The sequence below is a fragment of the Brachycentrus maculatus genome, unplaced genomic scaffold (assembly GCF_059751285.1).
Source record: "Brachycentrus maculatus isolate JH-2025_06_01 unplaced genomic scaffold, ASM5975128v1 h1tg000139l, whole genome shotgun sequence".
NCBI lineage: Eukaryota > Metazoa > Arthropoda > Insecta > Trichoptera > Brachycentridae > Brachycentrus > Brachycentrus maculatus.
This window is the reverse complement of record NW_028280892.1, coordinates 1,153,473-1,172,725: the sequence shown is the minus strand read 5'-3', so window position 1 is coordinate 1,172,725 and position 19,253 is coordinate 1,153,473. Positions and strand designations below refer to the sequence as shown.

Sequence of the window (19,253 nt, the reverse complement as noted above, 5' to 3'; positions counted from 1 at the left end):
CAGTGTTTGTACATTGCAATGTTTATCAAAGTCCCTACCTCAGAATCGGAAGAATGACTCAAATAGCTAAATTTTATAACTGAATTATTACACTTACGTATATTCCGACAGCTCCAAACAGTTCTCCACATTCGCGCGCCATTCAAAAAGAAGTCCAAAACCTCAGGAAATTCCTCAAGATAATGCAGCATACTACAAAGGTCCTCAACCCTCGAGTACTGTATACCTCCGCGAGCACGATATAAACAGAATATCCCTACAAAACATTTGCCGTGTGGACAATCCAATGCGTCTTTCTGTCAACACTGTCTGATAAAATCGGATAAAACCGAAACGCACTCGTTAAAAATTCGTCGTTTTTGAAATATCACAACCATATCGGCAGTCACATCACTCGAATAACACAATAAACTTGATCCTGTCACAAACAAACAGAGAAATTATAACGTCAGACTTTGCAGAATGATAAGACACCTTGTTCAATACTATAGTAAGCTAAAAAGATGAACAAAGTATCTGAGAAAAACATTCAAGAAATTAAAAATATGAATTTCACCGGCGCAAGAGACTTTTCGGAATGATAAGATACCTAGTTCAATATGACAGTAAGCTAAGAAGATGAAATTCATCAGTGCAAGAGACTTTGCAGAAAGATAAGACACCTTGTTCAATACTACAATAAGCTAAAATGATGAATTTATTTATTATAACTACAGACAGTTGGTAGAATTCCATATTGAATTGTTGGGTAGTATATCCAAAATTAAACAAGGTTTGATGGATTGAATTCTATATTTATTTATGTATATGTTAATACGTGACGCGTTTCGTCTTATTAAGACATTATCAAACACTAAAAGAGTGTTTGATAATGTCTTAATAAGAAGAAACGCATCACGTATTAACATATACATATTTTATTTATTGTTTCGGCATTAACTTTGTGGTAAGACATTTTACAATGATTAAAGAAAACACTTGTTTTTTACCACTTGAGTTTTATTATAGACTACATGTTTCAGAAGTTAAACTTCCATCATTCAGGTCTGTATAATAATGTTATTATACAGACCTGAATGATGGAAGTTTAACTTCTGAAACATGTAGTCTATAATTAAACTCAAGTGGTAAAAAACAAGTGTTTTTTTTAATCATTGTAACATATACATACATAAATAAATTTTAAATTCAATCCAATAAACCTTCTTTAATTTTGGATATATTACTTAACAATTCAAGATGAATTTAATCGGCGCAAGAGACTTTTCAGAATGATAAGATACCTTGTTCAATACTATAGTAAGCTAAAAAGATGAATTTCATCGGCGCAAGAGACTTCGCAGACTGATAAGATACCTTGTTCAATGCGACAGTAAACTAAAAAGATGAATTTTACAGGCGCAAGAGACTTTGCAGAATGATAAGAAACCTTGTTCAATATTATAGTAAGCCAAAAAGATGAATTTCACTGGCGTAAGAGATCGTGTGTTTTTTGTAGCCGATAGAATGTCAGTTAGGTACGCGAACGAACGTCCGTGATCTATTTGCTGAGGAAAGCAAAATCGATCGCGCTAGTCTGACGTCACCAAAGCACTAGGAATGCGCGGGGTAGGACCAGTACCTTTTAAAGCTAACACAATATTATTTTTCACCTTTGAACGAAAGCGGCGAGGCGAGCACACTACCGCGCGATACCGGGGCCAGCCGAACACTGCTGAATACGGAATAAATTAGCGGAATGATACATCAGGCGGTGGAGCGTTGTTGTACGGAGTATGGAGACCGGGTTGTTTGTTTGCATACGTTTAGTTCCTCGCTACTTATCAGTGACTGATACGCGTTATCGTCGGAAGAAGCGGTGTGTGGGTGTTAGGAAGCTTAACATGTTCACTGCGTTCAATATATCGCGAGCAACCATGAGATGCTGAAAAAAAAGCCCTTGCTAAAACTATATTAAAAACAGTAAATATTATGAAAATTATCTTCGTAGATACCTAGTATACGCTGTTCTATTGGGTTGTGTGATGCATTCACGCGCGGCTCATATTTATATTCGCTAAGATAAAACGGGAAAATCCAGCAAATGCACATTTTCGTAAATTTAATATATATTAAATATCTGTGTATAATGAGATTAAAACATTTAAGCACTCAATGAAACATCTTATATATTAAATTATGATGATGTGTGTGATTACCAAACATAAACAAGACAACATAGACATGTCGCTCACTCCTTTCAAGAACGTCATAAATCAAAAAACTTGATTTTTCAGGAGAAGGTTTTTAAAGTTTTAAAATATAATACAATGTATTAAAAATAAATATCAAGCCACTTATTGAATTTTTTACTGTGCAACAAATCTTTCTAGGTAAAACCTGAAGGTTTTTTCTCCGTATTTAGAATATTTAAAAAAATAATTAAACAATACCTTTTCTTCAAAATACAAAAACAACACTTTCTGCCCTGTAGCGGGTAAATATTAAGTAAAAAATATGCCGCTTTTGCTGGGATATAGTACATTTTTTGGACATTCCGAAAACATGCACAACTGAAAATTGACGATTTTTGATTTATGACGTTCTTGAAAGGAGTGAGCGATGTGTGGAAAACAACATTTCGTACAGTGTAACAATCTGAACTGCATCTCTAAGGTAGAATATATCTGGACGCTGAATCCGAAGTAATGTACATGTCGTTTCTTGGTTATGTTGATTGAAGTTGAGAAATCGGCGATAATTTTTGAGAAATACAAATGAATATTGCTAGAGGTTTAATCCGAAGTAGTGTGCGTTTTATTTCTTAGTTATTTTTTTATTTATTTTTTGTTTTATTCGGGAATTTTACAGAATAGTTACATCGTTGTCCGCCTCCGTAGTGTAATGGTCAGCGCGCTCGGCTACCGTTCTGGAGGTCCCGGGTTCGATTCCCAGAGGTGGGTCAAATAAAAAGTGATTTTATCACTCTAATATTTATTCAATATTACCCTGGACTGGTACCTGAAGCGGAGGGCTGATCACCTTTCCTTCGTGTGTTAACGATCAAGATAACACTGCTTTTATATAATGCAGTGCCCTATGCACCATTGGGGTGCGGATAAGGGTTCAAAAAAAAAGTTACATCAAGTCATTCACATAAATGAGTTACACAAAATAAGTACTCGTACTATTCCACTTACAACATTCCGCATTTGTGAATTTGTGAAAATACCTGGAAAAGCGACGGGAGGGAGGAAAAGGGAAAAGGGGAAAGATCAAAGCTTAAGTTAAAAATAGGTTGTATGAAACTAGGGACACACCACAATATACATGTCGACTTACAATGTACGCGATCTCAGCGCTAACAATGACGAGAATAGAACATATCAAAATATATTTAGTACATAAAAAGCATTGTTAACTTTGTGGTATGGTAATATAGTCCGCCTCCGTAGTGCAATGGTCAGCACGCCCGGCTACCGTTCTGGAAGTCCCGGGATCGATTCCCAAGGGGGGTAAAATAAAATATAAGTGATTTTTTCACTGTAATATTTATTCAATATTACCATGGATTGGTACCTGAAGCGGAGGGCTAATCACCTTTCCTTCATGTGTAAACGATCGAGATAACACTGCGGTTATATGACACAGTGCCCTATGCACCATTGGGGTGCGGATAAGGGTTTTATTATTATTATTATCACCTATCGTTTACTTTGTTTGAAAGTTTGTGTGTTTTAAAGTGGTATTACACAAAGTGAATGGCGAATGATAAGGAAAGTGTCATATCAAAATCCCCATATTCATCGTAAACCAATTTGGATGAGTGATTAAATATAGGAACTTTGTTTATAGTTTGTTCTACTCGTGGGAAGCGCTAAGGTGTCAGTTGTCCTGACACCTTAATTTTTAAGAAATGCAGACAAAAATTTATAGAGTTTAATCCGAAGTATTGTGGATTTCATTTCTTGGTTATGTTGATTGAATACGAGAAGTTGAGAATAATTTTCAAGAAATGCAGACGAATATATCGTGTTCATACAGGAGAAAGTGACCAAGTGCATTGTTTTACAAAAACGTGATCATTGACTATTTGATATATTACTAGCTTAATATTGCCCTGAAAAAATCCCAAAATTTTTTTAACTTGGAAGTATAATATATTGACGTGTAAAAAATGACTAACTGCATTGGTGTTTATTTTCTTGCCAAGCAAAAGTGACTTAAATGGCCCTCCTGAACATTTTACGTTTCGGTAGTTGGTCACTTTCTCCTGTACGACTACGATATGTAAAAATTAAATCTAAAGTAGTGTGCGTTTCATTTCTTATGGTAATGTTAACTGAACTTGAAAAGTTTGAGATAAATTTTGAAGCAAATTAGACTCACAGTGAGTGGTAGAATCATGACCCGCGGGTACGCAACTGCTCAGCAACTCAGCTACCAAACAACAACATCTCCCGAGCCACGGACCGCCTGTCAACTGTTTTGGTTTGTTTATTAAAGAAATAATTAACCTCGCGGGTGCGAATTGTTGGCACCACTTGCGAGTACAAAGCCAGTTTATTCAATACACATTGAATTAATATTACATTTTCAATATTAAAAACACGATAATTAATGGCGCACACAAAGAAAACAAACGCTCAATTTCTAGGTTCAATGTTTGCTCGTGTACCTACGTATTCGACGAATAAACCCATTTTGTTGAAACATGTAAACACACTGACGACATACGCGGCATAATACATTAAAAATGAAATTAATTGAAAAGTGATCACCATAATCTATACTTATGTGTAAGGAGGGATAATTAATAGCACAGAACTTATTTTCGTTGAAACTAGGTAACATTTAACTAATTGATTTTATTTGCTTAAAACACCGTTAAAAAAAACATTAAAAAAACATTAAAAAAGTTAAATATTATATATAAAAGAAAAGAAAAAGACTATTATACCATTAATCAAATAAAACAATGAACCTTGATTGTAAATCCCTCTCCAAGCACAAGAGCTCAGTCTCTTTGTTGGAAAGGCACAGGGAAACTAAAATTATAAGTTTGCCATAAGTGTAGAAATTATATCAAATTGTATTATAAAATGTAACTATATTAAATAAACAAATAAGGTTTTTCTTCAAAATAAAACATGATTTTGAAAAGAAAAGAGTTTTTGAAAGGTAAGGAGTTAATTTTTTCTATATACATACACATTCCTTGAAAAAAATGTGCGCGGACAACACGTGTGGCTTATCGCCCAGCCGGTCGCATACTGACTCTGCATATTTGAGAGTACACCCTTAACATTGACAAGAAAGAAGAGGAAAAACATAGTTACTAAAAAGCGTAAGGGCTAAAAGCGTAAGGGTTCAAAAGCAAAATGGAAATGGATTTTCCTCATTTCCTATTGATACCAAAATACAATCTATAATATTATTAATATTTTCAATATTTATAATTTTGAGAAAAATCCATTCCATTGGAAATATCTAACAGAATACTGAGTAAATTGGAGTCCATCGTATTGATCTTGCAACGTATCAAAATATTGCATATATAAAAGAAGGGTCTCCAATTCAAATTGGAACTGTTTCCGTCATGGAAACGCCAGGCACAGCTGTTCACACAACATTCTTGAGCAGAGAGCCTTTGTACAAAAGCCTACGTCAAATTTACACCACAAAGAAAACATGAGCCGCACTTCGACAATCTCAATACAGACGCGTTGTGGTTTCCACTCAACTTTTGCGGTAGATTACAATAATAAAAGTTGGAGGACATCGTTACTACAATTCTCATCAACATTATCACCATTTCGTGTCACGGTGATTTTTCTGAAGTTAATCACTAGGAGAGTTGTTAAATTATGAAGAAATCAATCAGGTAACGAGGAATGACACCAGGATAACAGATGTAAGTCGTGATGCACAATTCTCATAAGAGATTTTTACCGCCTAGAAGTTGTTCGTATTTAAAACCTTATTTTATAAGTTCACTTCTTTATTTTAATTCTTTATCAAATCAATAACTGGCTAGATTTTTGGCTCACTGTAGATAGAAAGTAAAAATATGTACATATTATTGTATATAAGTCTATATCATTTTTATACATAATAGATGTTTTTTTTTTTTAAATCATTGCTGCACTGCAAGATAATGCACTAAATGACAATTGATAAAAATGGGGTTTTCGATCCAAAATGATAATTACTTACTATGATAATTACTTTTTAATGATAATGTTTTCTAATGCAATTCATTGATTTTCAGACTAAATTAATCATTGTTGGGTTATATATCCAAAATTAAACACGGTTATTGGATTGAATTCTACTTTTAATTACATATATCGGTAGTGTAATGGCATAGGGGTATATCTGTCAAATTTTTCATTTTCTAAGTTTTTTCCACAAAATGTCTAGTGTATTCCATAATCTGGCAAAAGGATATAGCTGTAGTTGCAATACTTATTTACTTTTATTGAGATATTTACATATAAAAATACATAAAACAAATGAGTTATTTAATTTCACATGTTTGTTTTTGCTCTCCTATAAAATTTGGTCTGAGACAGATATACCCCTTTGCCATTACACTATCGATATGTTAACATGTGACGCGAAAACACTCAAAGAGTGTTTGATATTGTCTTAATAAGATGAAACGCATAATAAAATATAAGTATATGTAAACAAAAGTAGAATTCAATCCAACGACCGTGTTTAATTTTGGATATATTATCCAACAACTCAATATGGAATTCTACCAACTGTCTGCAGTTGCAATAAATACATTAATCATTGTTACAAATTTTACAAAATGGCCCAGCTTTGATAAACTTATATGATTTCTTGCAGTAAACCAAAAATTATTATAAACATAGATAGAAATATTAGAAAATTAAATTTATTAGTTATTTCGCTTACGAGAGAGAAAAGGCAATGTCAAATTCGTTTGATCTAAACTAACGTCGATCATTATTTTATCAGATTGCTATCACATCTTGATGTGTTTACTTGGTTTGATGGAAATTCATAGATTTTACATGATTGTTTGCAAAGTCAGATTGGTATGGATGTACAGATATTCTCTCGGTGTGATGCTTAGTCAGTGAGTTTAATAAACTTTATAAAACAAAACAACTCTGTTTTAACCACTTTTTATTGGAGTTGACGTATTCGCTGCGCAATGCACAATAAAAATAACATTTCGGAGTTTTTTTTTCCCGTTTTTTAAATCATATTTTCATATGGTGTACGGAGTGCGTGGATGTTTTTGATATCGTAAGGGAAGGGTAATAAACTATGACCTAACTATGAGTATTTCAATGTTTTAGAATTTAGTACATAAACCCTGATGATGACAAGGTTCTTGTCGAAACCGATTGGATAATGTGTACCAATAAAAAGTAGTTAAAACAAACTTATTTTATTTTGTAAAGTTTATAAAATAGTTTTGTAAGGTTTTCGTCCGCCTCCGTAGTGTAATGGTCAGCATGCTCGCCTACCGTTCTGGAGGTCCCGGGTTCGATTCCCAGGGGGGTTTAATAAATATAAGTGATTTTTTCACTCTAATATTTATTCAATATTACACTGGACTGGTACCTGAAGTGGAGGGCTGATCACCTTTCCTTCATGTGTAATCGATCGAGATAACACTGCGTTTATATGAAGCAGTGCCCTATGCACCATTGGGGTGCGGTAAGGGATTTATTATTATGATTATTATAAAATGTGCGACAAAGTATCTGCGAAAAACATTCAAGAAAAGTAAGTTTAATGTTTTAAAGGATAAAATATAACAGAAATTATGTTATTAATATTTTGAGTGCATTCAAATATAGTCGAACCTCGAATTAACCAAAAAAATGTTAAGTTGGATCGATATATTCCAGAAAATTTTAAGTTATTCGTGTATGAGAAAGAAGAGGCAATGTCGAATTTATTTGATCTAAACTACCGTAGATCATTATTTTATCACATCTTGATCTGTTTACTTGGTCAAGTGTGTGTAAATATGTGTGAACACACACGCGTCAGTTCACAGCACGAACATATGCTGCATCGCGCCCAAATGTCTAACATCCCAACTAACATATCGCTAACTCCTTTCAAGAACGTCATAAATCAAAAATCGACAATTTTCAGTTGTGCATGTTGGTTCCGGATTGCCATATTTGATTATTTATTTATTGAACGGCCAATGCCTTTTACATAATACATATCGCTCACTCCTTTCAAGAACGTCATAAACCAAAAATCGTCAATTTTTAGTTGAGCATGTTTTCAGAATGCTTAGAAAATGTTCTATATCCCAACAAAAGCGGCATATTTTTAACTTAATATTTACCCGCTACATGGCAGAAAATGTTGTTTTTGCATTTTGAAGAAAAGGTATTGTTTAATTATTTTGATAAATATATTAAATTTTTTCAAATGGAGAAAATACACTCAGGTTTTACCTAAAAAGATGTGTTGCACAGTAAAAAGTTCAGTAAGCTGCTTGATATTTATTTTTAAAACATTGTATCATATTTTCAAACTTTAAAAACGATCTCCTGAAAAATCATGTATTTTGATTTATGACGTTCTTGAAAGGAGTGAGCGATATGAGCAGTAATAGTTTGAAGCCTCAAGTCTCGAAAATTCCAAGCCATCCTATTACTTATTAGAGATTAGTTATATTTTCTCATTTTTTCCTTTTAACATGCTTCTTACCTAATGTTTTTTATATGCCTATTTAGTGTACCTTGATTTATATTTTACATTTCGCCCTGTGTTTTCTTATTTGTTTTTTAGTCTGGTTTACCTAAATCCCATGTCCCAAAATAAGTAATGGAAATTACTCTTCGGGAATATTATATATGTGACTTATATGTGTTATATGTCATGCGTAATAAATAAATAAGTTAAAATTTTCACTAAAGTCTACCAAACAATTGTCAGAACCGCACTTCTTTGTGGCTCCGAATGCTGGACGATGTACAACACCAACTCTAGGCAACTAAACCGCTGAAAATGGAAATTATTCATCGGGAATATTATATATCGCTCACTCCTTTCAACAACGTCATATATGTATAAAAAAATCATAAATTTTCAGTTGTGCATGTTTTCGGAATGCACAGAAAATGTACTATGTCCCAGCAAAAGCGGCTAATTTTTAACTTAATATGTACCCGCTACAGGGCAGAAAGTGTTGTTTTTGCATTTTGAAGAATAGGTATTGTTTAATTATTTTTTTTAAATATACTAAAACATAAACATCAATCTTTTTTTTAAAGATCTGTTGCACAGTAAAATGTTCAATAAGTGGCTTGATATTAATTTTTAATACATTTCATTATATTTTGATTACATTTTATTATTATCTCTGAATGTTTTTTAATAGTTTTATAACATAAATGAGGAATTGTTTAATTGGCTTTCTTTTAATGTAACTATTTTTGTTAATGTAACTATTGTTTATTATAAAAAAATTATATGTAAAGCTGTACAATTGCCGAACAAATATAATAATATAAAAAATAAAAATAAAATTTAAAAAATTTAAACATTAAAAACGATCTCCTGAACAATCAAAGTTTTTGATGTATGTACGTTGTTGAAAGGGTTAGCGATATGTGACTTATGTATATAATATGTTTAAAATAAATTATTGTCTAACATTCCAACTGCGAGTAATGATATTTTTAGGCCTCAAGTCTCGAATATTCCAAGCCATCCTCTGATATGAGTTCATCAATTATTAAGGCTCTTGACGTATCACGATGTGTGTACGTAATACTGGCATGAAACCACATACCGAAGGATAGCGGTTAATATCTCATATGTTAAAATTGTAAGCAGTTTCTGTGTAACGCGTCACGGTTTTTTTCGATTTTCTCAGGGAGTAAAACATAATGAGTGCATCCAAATATCGCTCACTCCTTTCAACAAAGTCATTTATCAAAAAACTTGATTTTTCAGGAGATCGTTTTTGATGTTTAAAAATATAATAAAATCTTTTAAAAATAAATATCAAGCCACTTATTGAACTTTATACTGTGCAATAGATCTTTTCAGGTAAAACTTGAATGTTTTTTCTCCATTTGAAAAATATTCAGTTTATTTGAAAAAATAATTAAACGATACCTTGCCTTCAAAATGCGAAAACAACACTTTCTGCCCTGTAGCGGGTAAATATTAAGTTTAAAATATGCCGCTTTTGCTGAGATATAGTACGATTTCTGGGAATTCCGAAAACATACATAACTGAAAATTGACGATTTTCGATGTATGACGTTCTTGAAAGAAGTGAGCGATATGTACATTTTCAGAAATCTGGATTTCTCCAGAGTTTTTTTTAAACATTTTTGACAACTTAAACATAGATTTTATTTTGTAATATTAAAACAATTGATGACTGTGTGGTATAGTAATAAAACACTCTCCTTACCATACATTGTTTACTTTGTGTAATACCACTTATTTTTAAAAGTGGTATTACACAAGGTAAACAAAGGATGATAAGGAGAGTTTTATATTACCATAGGTACCACAAATTTATCAATGCTTTTAATATAGGAAATATATATTTTTTAATAAAAAGCTTGACATTGTCCGCCTCCGTAGTGTAATGGCTAACACGCTCGGCTACCTTTCTGGAGGTCCCGGGTTCGATTCCCAGGGGGGGGAGGGGCCAAATAAATATTGTTTAAGTGATTTTTTCACAATAATATTTATTCAATATTACCCTGGACTGGTACCTGAAGCGGAGGGCTGATCACCTTTCCGTCATGTGCAAACGATTAAGACAACACAGCGTTTATAAGACGCAGTGCCCTATGCACCATTGGGGTGCGGATAAGAGTTACCAAAAAGCTTGACATGAAGTGATTTTGGGATATTTTTAAAAAAAGCTCTGCATATACCTGCGTGTGACTGGGTTTACTGCTCACATCCGAGATTGCTATAATTTCACGTAATTCGTGAGTGAAAACTGTGCGCAAAAACGCCGGTGGTTAGTTCTCGCGCGGGCGCGGATCGCAATTAGGTCCGCCAGCGCGCATTCCGATCTGCGCACTGGTGATCTCCGGGGGGACTCTAAGTGCGGTCAGCCGTACAATGAGAGGAATAATTACTATCATCGCGCTATTATTATAATCGAGAAACGCTCCGAACGGTGGGTGAACGATAATAACACTATACGAAGGGTCTCTGCAGACTACACACATTCTTGGCTCGACAAGCTAACAACAGACAATTCTAACTAAACTAACTAACTAACTATAACTAACTAACTAACTAACCATCACGCTGCTTCCCCGCAGGGATGTAGGCAGAGAGAATAGAACGCCACACCACTGTCTTTGCAAACATTCTTCGCCTCTTCCACTTTCATGCATCTCCTCATACATACCCGCCGATTATTACGACTAACCTGACCGAGTGTTTGGCATACCTGATCGTGCCATGTTTTTCTCGGTCTTCCTCTTTTTAGTTAGAAGCGGTTCTTTCTTCACTCGTTCGTTCCATACGCCCAAACAATTTCAACACACGTTTCTTAATTTTATCGATAGTTCATTTATAATTTAAATTCATAATTTCATAGCAGTCTTTTTTTTAAATTGAAAACAAATATTCGTGTTTTTATTATTTATAAAAATATTTCAGTTTCATACTATTTCTGTGAGCCTAAGCAGCTCATTACTAAAAATATGTTTCAAGTTGTGGTAGAATTTGTGGAAGAATCTCTGGCCGAGAGTCCGCGACACTAACCGCGGGACCACAACCCAAACTAACTAACTAACCAGCACGCCGCTTCACCGCAGGGATAGGCAGAGAGAATCGAACGCCACACCACTCTGTCTTTGCAAACATTTTTTGCCTCTTCTACATTCATGCATCTCCTCACACACACCCAACGATTATTACGACTCCTGACCCGGCCGCATTCAAGTACTTGACATACCTGATTCTACCAAGTTTTCCTTGGTCTTCCCCTGCTTCTTTTTCCAACTACATTCGCTTCATAAATTTGTTAAACCGTTCTTTCTTCACTCATACGTTCCACATGTCCAAACCATCTCAACACACCTTTCTTAATTTTACCGATAATGCTGACCACAACCCGACACATCGCTCACTCCTTTCAAGAATGTCATAAATCAAAAATCGTAAATTTTCAGCTGTGCATGTTTTCGGAATGCCCAGAAAATGTTCTATATCCCAGCAAAAGCGGCATATTTTAAACTTAATATTTACTCGCTACAGGGCAGAAAGTGTTGTTTTTGCATTTTGAAGAAAAGGTATTGTTCAATTATTTTTTTTAATGTACTAAATATTTTTAAATGCGGAAAAAACCTTCAGGTTTTACCTGAAAAGGTCTGTTGCACAGTAAAAAGTTTACAACATTTTGAGTGTGTCCAAATACTTGTTCACAAAATCTGGATTATCTCCAATTACAGGAGTTATTTTCATATTATTTTTTGACATCTCATCAAAGATGAAGAAGAATATGGAAGTCTGGGCATTTACGGGGCTTACGACCGTCATAGGCTGGTTTAAGTGATCACTTTACACACGTGTAACATTCACCAATTCTACCCATTATTGACAACCACACTACTTAAATTCTTGGAAGTTCTATATATATGAACCAATTTAGAAACCTTGTTCATTCTAAATTGGTTCATATATATACATAGAACTTCCAAGAATTTAAGTAGTGTGGTTGTCAATAATGGGTAGAATTGGTGAATGTTACACGTGTGTAAAGTGATCACTTAAACCAGCCTATGACGGTCGTAAGCCCCGTAAATGCCCAGACTTCCATATTTTTCTTCATCTTTGATGAGATGTCAAAAAATAATATGTAAAAAGTTTAATAAGTGGCTTGATATTTATTTTGGATACATTCTTTTATATTTTTAAACTTTAAAAACGTTCTCCTGAAAAATCTAGTTTTTTTTTATTTATGACGTTCTTGAAAGGAGTGAGCGACATGGAATGCCAGATATCCTGTTCTATATTCACGGATACAATGTACAGCAACACCTCGACAGGCCCCATCAAGAGGCAGAGGGTCAGGCGGACCAATGAACTTACGAATCTGGTATTTACAACATAACAACTTATTAAGGACGCCTCACCACCGCCACCGAGGCTAGAGGCTACCAAAACGCTAATGGCCCAATTCCACAATTCCGCTCAACGATTAGTTCTTAACCTTCTCCGACATGAAGCCCTCATATGAGGCCTTAACTAGCTAAGTTAAAAGTCCCGCCAAATTGTTAAAAAGTACTCATCTTACAAATTTGTTTACAAAAAAATGCTTTAACCTCTAAGCTGCTCGATTTCGAGTGTCAAACTTTCCTTCCCGTGCTGGATTATTTTACATTACAATATTTTTCACAAAAAAAACATATTTTTGCCTATTTTTTGTAGTGAAACTTTTGGATATCCATCATAGATGTTCACAGTACACAATGCACTTTACTTATTATGTTTTTATGGTGTATTTACACAAAAATATTAACATTTACGGACTCGCGGCCTAAAGTATGGCGGCTGTATAGAAGACGCGGCTGTCGTATCTGCGGAGCACGAGCCGACCGGAAGTATTCCCGATAAAGTTGACACTAAATTAAAATAATTTTGATATTTTATGACAATAAATCAAAGAGAACTAATTTATCCATGCCTCGAACCAAATTTAAGTGCAAAAAATTATCCATAGGTGTTGATATAAGTACGTAAAGTTGAAAAACGACTATGCATGCGATCCGCAGTCAACGGTACTTCTATAAAAAACGACAATAGATGCGATCCGCAGCTTACGGGTTAAGACTTGATTGATCAAAATGCCACCATAGAGACTATAGGAGGAAAATTTGTTACGTTTGCAAACGATGCAAAGAGGAACTAATGAGTATTTTGAAAATTTCCACTCACGCATATAAAATCTGTTTATTTCTAAAATTATTATCGTTTGTTCAGTAAATTATTAATAACAATTATAACATTATTTATATTCATTGATATCATATTAAAATAAATCAATATATTGTAACATATTTTACCTATACACGTAATTTATTATAATTTAGTAACAACAAAAAATATTACAAATAAAAATAATACAACTTCTGTGTCTAATTTTCAGATACCATTTTTAATTTTTTATTTTTTTATTTTATTTATTTCATAGATACATACATTTTTTACTATATGTATTACGGCTTTTTAGGCATGACCTGTGTTGAGCCGAAATACTTACATGTTAATACATTTTTTGTTATAATTATTATTGTTTTTTATTATTATTAGATTATATACATTACAAACAATAGATGCAATAACAATTTACAGTATAAAGGTTTTACAATAAAATAATTACACCTAGACTTTAATTCATTCACTTTCTACCTTGTCCCTTCCAACGAGAAGCAACCATCGACGGACACTGTTCTTAAAGACATGATCACCACTAGAAATCTTAATAGTTACCAGATATCACCATTACCGATATCATCAGTCTGATTGACATGGACATTATTCGTCATAACGACGAAACTAGGTCACGGGTCGAATAAAATAAAAGTGGAAAATAGCATATACGAGTAGTTGTTGGTTTGTTATATAAAATGTAGTACAACCAGAAAATGTCAGTACAAAACTCAAATTTTTATATTCGATTCTCAAAGACGTTTGTAAAATCAAAATCGAGATAAAATATCTATTATGTCAAATGTAAAAAAACGTCCTGTTAGTATTATACAGCAACATCACTTTACGAAGAGTGTCCGAAGTCAATGAATAGAGTTTTGTTTGTGTTTTGTATTGTTTATTTACATCTAAATAGAGCGTTTATACTTTCAAACAAACAAAAAAATGATTTCTTTTAAACCCATTTTTATATAAGGTACTTTCGGCTTAAACGGACACCCCCTCCCCCCAAAAAGTCAGTTATATCAAGGTTTTACTCTACTTTACTTTTTTACTTTAAGTCTTGCCAATACTTGTACAATAAAAACACTTAAAATAAGTTATGTTACAATGCTTTTACGATTTTTTTCAGATAACTTTACACTATCTCGAAGGCGCCAAAAGAGCTATGCCAGTAAATTCTTTGTCTAAACCTTGTAACAACAAGCGTTAAAACAGCTAGCCAACGTACAAAAACCGTAAAATATTTTTAGACGGTATTTATCTGAGATATTTATCATTTAATAAATTTCCTTGATCTAGTCACGAACTTACATTTCCACTTTAAAATCCGCGCTATACCTCTATCCCTCTTCCTATATTGCCATAACGAAAGAGCGAGAGAAACACCGCTATGATTTGTAATTATAATGACAGTATATTTTTTGCCAGAATTTGAAATATAAAAATAGATTCTAAGATACGAACCAGCTAAAGTAATAGTTTAAAATATTTTTAAATGTCAAGCGTGAACGACTTTTAGCTAAACAAAGATTAAAGGTTTTATACGGAACTGGATTGGTTGTTTTACATATAAAAAAAACTAACTAACTAACCATAACATATTTTTTCCAGGAATCGTCTTTTTGCGGTCGTGATTTTTACGATTGTTTAGTATTTTAGGGTGAAGTTATGTTAACACAAGTTTGTTAGTAGATATTTTATTATTATTTTTCATGATACACATGTTTACAATATAAATTTACAATAAAGTGTCCTTACTAGATTTTTTATTATTAAAAAAAACTAACCTTCACCTAATAGAGGCCTAATAGAACGCCACACCATTCTGTCTTTTCAAACATTCTAGGCCTCTTACACATTCGTGAATCTCCTCATACATACCTGCCGATTATTTCGACCCCTGACCTGACCACTTTCAAGTATTTGACATACCTGATCCTGCTAAATTTTTCTTGGTCTTCTTCAGCTCCTTTTTCCAAAACTGCATTCGCTTCATAAATTTGTTTTACCGTTCTTTCCTCACTCATTCGTTCCGCATGCCCTAACCACATTTCTTAATTTAATCAACACACGTTTCTTAATTTTATCGATAATTTATGTATTCATTTTAAATCAAACACAGATTTTTTGAGTCTATTTAAAATTAATACATAAATTAAAATGGAGTTCTACAAATTAAACGCCAAATCCATAAATGATTTATCGATAATGCTTATATACAGTTTAGTACACGCAATCCTAAACGTTGCTTATGGTGGACAGATTGCTTCTTGCCAGCTGATATCTTATACCCACAATCACTGCGAAATTTAACACATTAGAAATATTTGCTATAAAATTATACAGGATTTCAATATTTAAAAAAAAACTACTCACATTTGAATGTAGTGCGGGTAAAAAACGATTGATACTTTATTGAAACATTAAAAATTAATAATTTAATTGATTTTTTATTTAATTGAATATTTTATCATATGTACTTCGCAATCACTATAGTACCTAGTAGATAATAGATAATAATTATTACTTATTTATTTATTTATTGAACGGCTGAAGCCTTTAAGATAATACATATAATACATATATACAGTATCTAATATAAAAAAAATACACTATGAATACACTAATAGAGAAACAAAAAGTCTTATAACAAATAGTCTTATAACATAAAATCATAATAAACACTATACTGTTACATAACATTTTTTAAAGATAATACATAATACATTTTGTTCTGAATAGCGTTTAAGACTAGAGAGAGATATTAGAACGGATTTATCACAGCAGATAACAGCATCACAACAGGATTTCCGTCATATATATCAGGAGCCAATAAGTATTACCGGTTAAATTTGATTGATAAGTTATTTGGTGCGACCTTCTGATAGAACTGTACACAGTATGGTGGATAACTTGCAGCTTGGAACCCATTGTCTCGTAACATTTCACAATAACGCCATAACAACACCAAGGAACCAACCTTGACCTGTCCAGTCCACGACACGCGGGTAAGGTATTTGTATCTATCCACTTTGACTAGGCCAGGAGTCGGCAATCTCTTGGACCAAGAGCCAAACGTGAGTAGCAAAACGGTTTAGAAAATTTTGGGTGGTCAATTTTTACTACGTTTTGAGTGTGTCCAAATACTTGTTCACGAATCTGGATTATCTCCAATTATAGGAATTATTTTTCGTATTATTATTTGACATCTCAACATTGACAGAAAGAAGTCTGGGCATTTACAGGGCATTCCGTGTCGAAATTGGATCATATGTATACATATGTATATACATAAAACTTGTGATATATCCAGCCATTGTATCAATTATTAAGGCCCAGTATTCGTGTACGATGAAAAATAAATAAATATAAACAATTTTTCACTATAATATTAATATCACGTTAGAAGAAAACACCCATTAGGGCCCGGTATTTGTTAAGTCGCAACATAATTTTCTCTAAATCCAGAAAACATTTTACGAAAGTTTTTCTTCGAAATGATTATATGGTTTTGAAAATAATAGAGTTGTTTTATTTGATTTTAAGGCTCGAGATCTTTGAAATTATCGTTATGCATATTTTTATTATTGAATAAATTGTTTAATAGTATTTTTTTACATCTCAACAAAGGCGTAGAAGATGTTTTGAAAATGGATCATACGTGTAGAACTTCCAAGAATTTGGTAGTGTGGTGGTCAATCATGGGTAGAATTGGTGAATGTTACACGTATGTAAAGTGATCACTTAAACCAGCCTATGACAGCCGTAAGCCCCGTAAATGCCCAGACTTCGATATTCTTTTTCATCTATGTTGAGATGTCAAAAAAACATACAGCCATTTTTTAACTAACAATAATTTAATTAATTGATTTGTCCGCCTCCGTGGTGAAATGGTTAACGTGTTTAGCTACCGCACTGGAGACTCCGGGCTCGTTTCCTAGGAGGGATGATTGTAAATATGAGTGATTTTACACCCTATTTATTTAACACTACCCTGGACTGGTCCCTGAAGCCCACGCGTTGTTGACCCCTGCACTAGGAGATCGCGTGCCGCTAATTAAAATGCGGCAAACATAGACGGCAAAATGAGCCCTGATGATGACGGCAGGGAGGTGGTAATAGAATGAAAGCACGCAAGGATTTTGTAATGATATTAGCTTACATTACACTCGGTACATAGACTAAACATACTATAAACCTACAAAACTAAAAGAAAGAAAAAAAATATGATCGCTGATTATAAACGGTGCACTCTCAAATATATAAAGCCAAAACGAGACCGGCTGTGCGAGAAGCCACACGTGTTGTCCGCGCACAAAAAAGAACTTTTAATGCAGACTTATAATATAACGTGGTTTCGAAAAATATACTTTCATATAACTTTTAAATAAATTCGTAATATTTTTCTTGAATTGACTAGAATTTCACTAGAGACATCTATGGTGAGACAAAAGAAGATTTATTATTGAGCAGAAATGCCAGTCGTAAGCCCCGTAAATGCCCAGATTTCCATATCTTCTTCATCTATGTTGAGATGTCAAAAAATATTAAAAAAGCAAACATAAAGATTATCGAATGATACAAACCGAAAGCGATACTTAATGCATGGATTCCTTACAATAAAAAGAACGACTTATTTGAAATCCTTTAGATTCTCGCATAAGGGCTGGCGCCGGTCTTCCTGAAGCGTTTCAAGAATCTCGCAGCATTAAATAGGAGATAAGTATTTATGTATTCGATAAGCAGATGGACACGGGAGGAAGGAAATATTCGGATTGATGTTGCTTCATGCGAGAGCTCACAGACGGTAGACGCCGATGCAAAACCCATTCTAGTAGTCTGCAGGTCGAATTACAAGAAAGGCGTGGTGAAGGAACTAGCGTTTTTCATGACTGCGTTTTGCTCGGTCTGCGTTCCGTCGTAAGTGACAAAGTGACAATTTAGTAGATACCGAAACTCGGTCACGGATTATCATATTCTTTTTTGACATCTCATCAAAGGTGAAGAAGAATATGGAAGTCTGGGCATTCACGGGGCTGACGACCGTCATTGGCTGGTTTAGGTGATCACTTTACACACGTGTAACATTCACCAATTTTCCCACTATTGACAAAAAATAATATGAAAATAACTCCTGTAATTGGAGATAATCCAGATTTTGTGAACAAGTATTTTGACACACTCAAAATGTTGTGAATTAAGGATTATCATTACCTAATGTTGTATTCTACTTTTGAAATGAGGCCTCATAGTAGAATGCTACGTATTCCATGGACCGATATGGTCAGCTTTGCAAATGTGATCCAAAGAGCAAGAGCGGAGAGACTTTGCTGACTGATATC

General features: G+C 33.6%; 1 protein-coding gene across 9 annotated transcripts in view; it reads right to left on the bottom strand.

Moving 5' to 3' along the window:
• LOC148309109 (uncharacterized) overlaps nt 1-19,253 on the bottom strand; it is a 115,282-nt gene that overhangs the window by 30,856 nt on the left and 65,173 nt on the right. Inside the window, exons 1-2 of one of the 9 annotated variants that reach the window (XM_088260658.1) lie at nt 1,357-1,713; nt 98-495 (exon numbers count right to left, since the gene is read on the bottom strand). The exons of 1 other annotated variant lie outside the window; for it this stretch is intronic. In XM_088260658.1, the coding sequence (XP_088116784.1) occupies nt 98-142 (45 nt within the window). In that variant the 5' untranslated portion in view covers nt 143-495; nt 1,357-1,713. Of the gene's footprint in view, nt 1-97; nt 517-1,356; nt 1,714-4,368; nt 4,432-19,253 lie in introns of those variants that run through there. 7 more of the 9 variants (XM_088260656.1, XM_088260659.1, XM_088260661.1 and 4 more) reach the window with 7 other exon arrangements.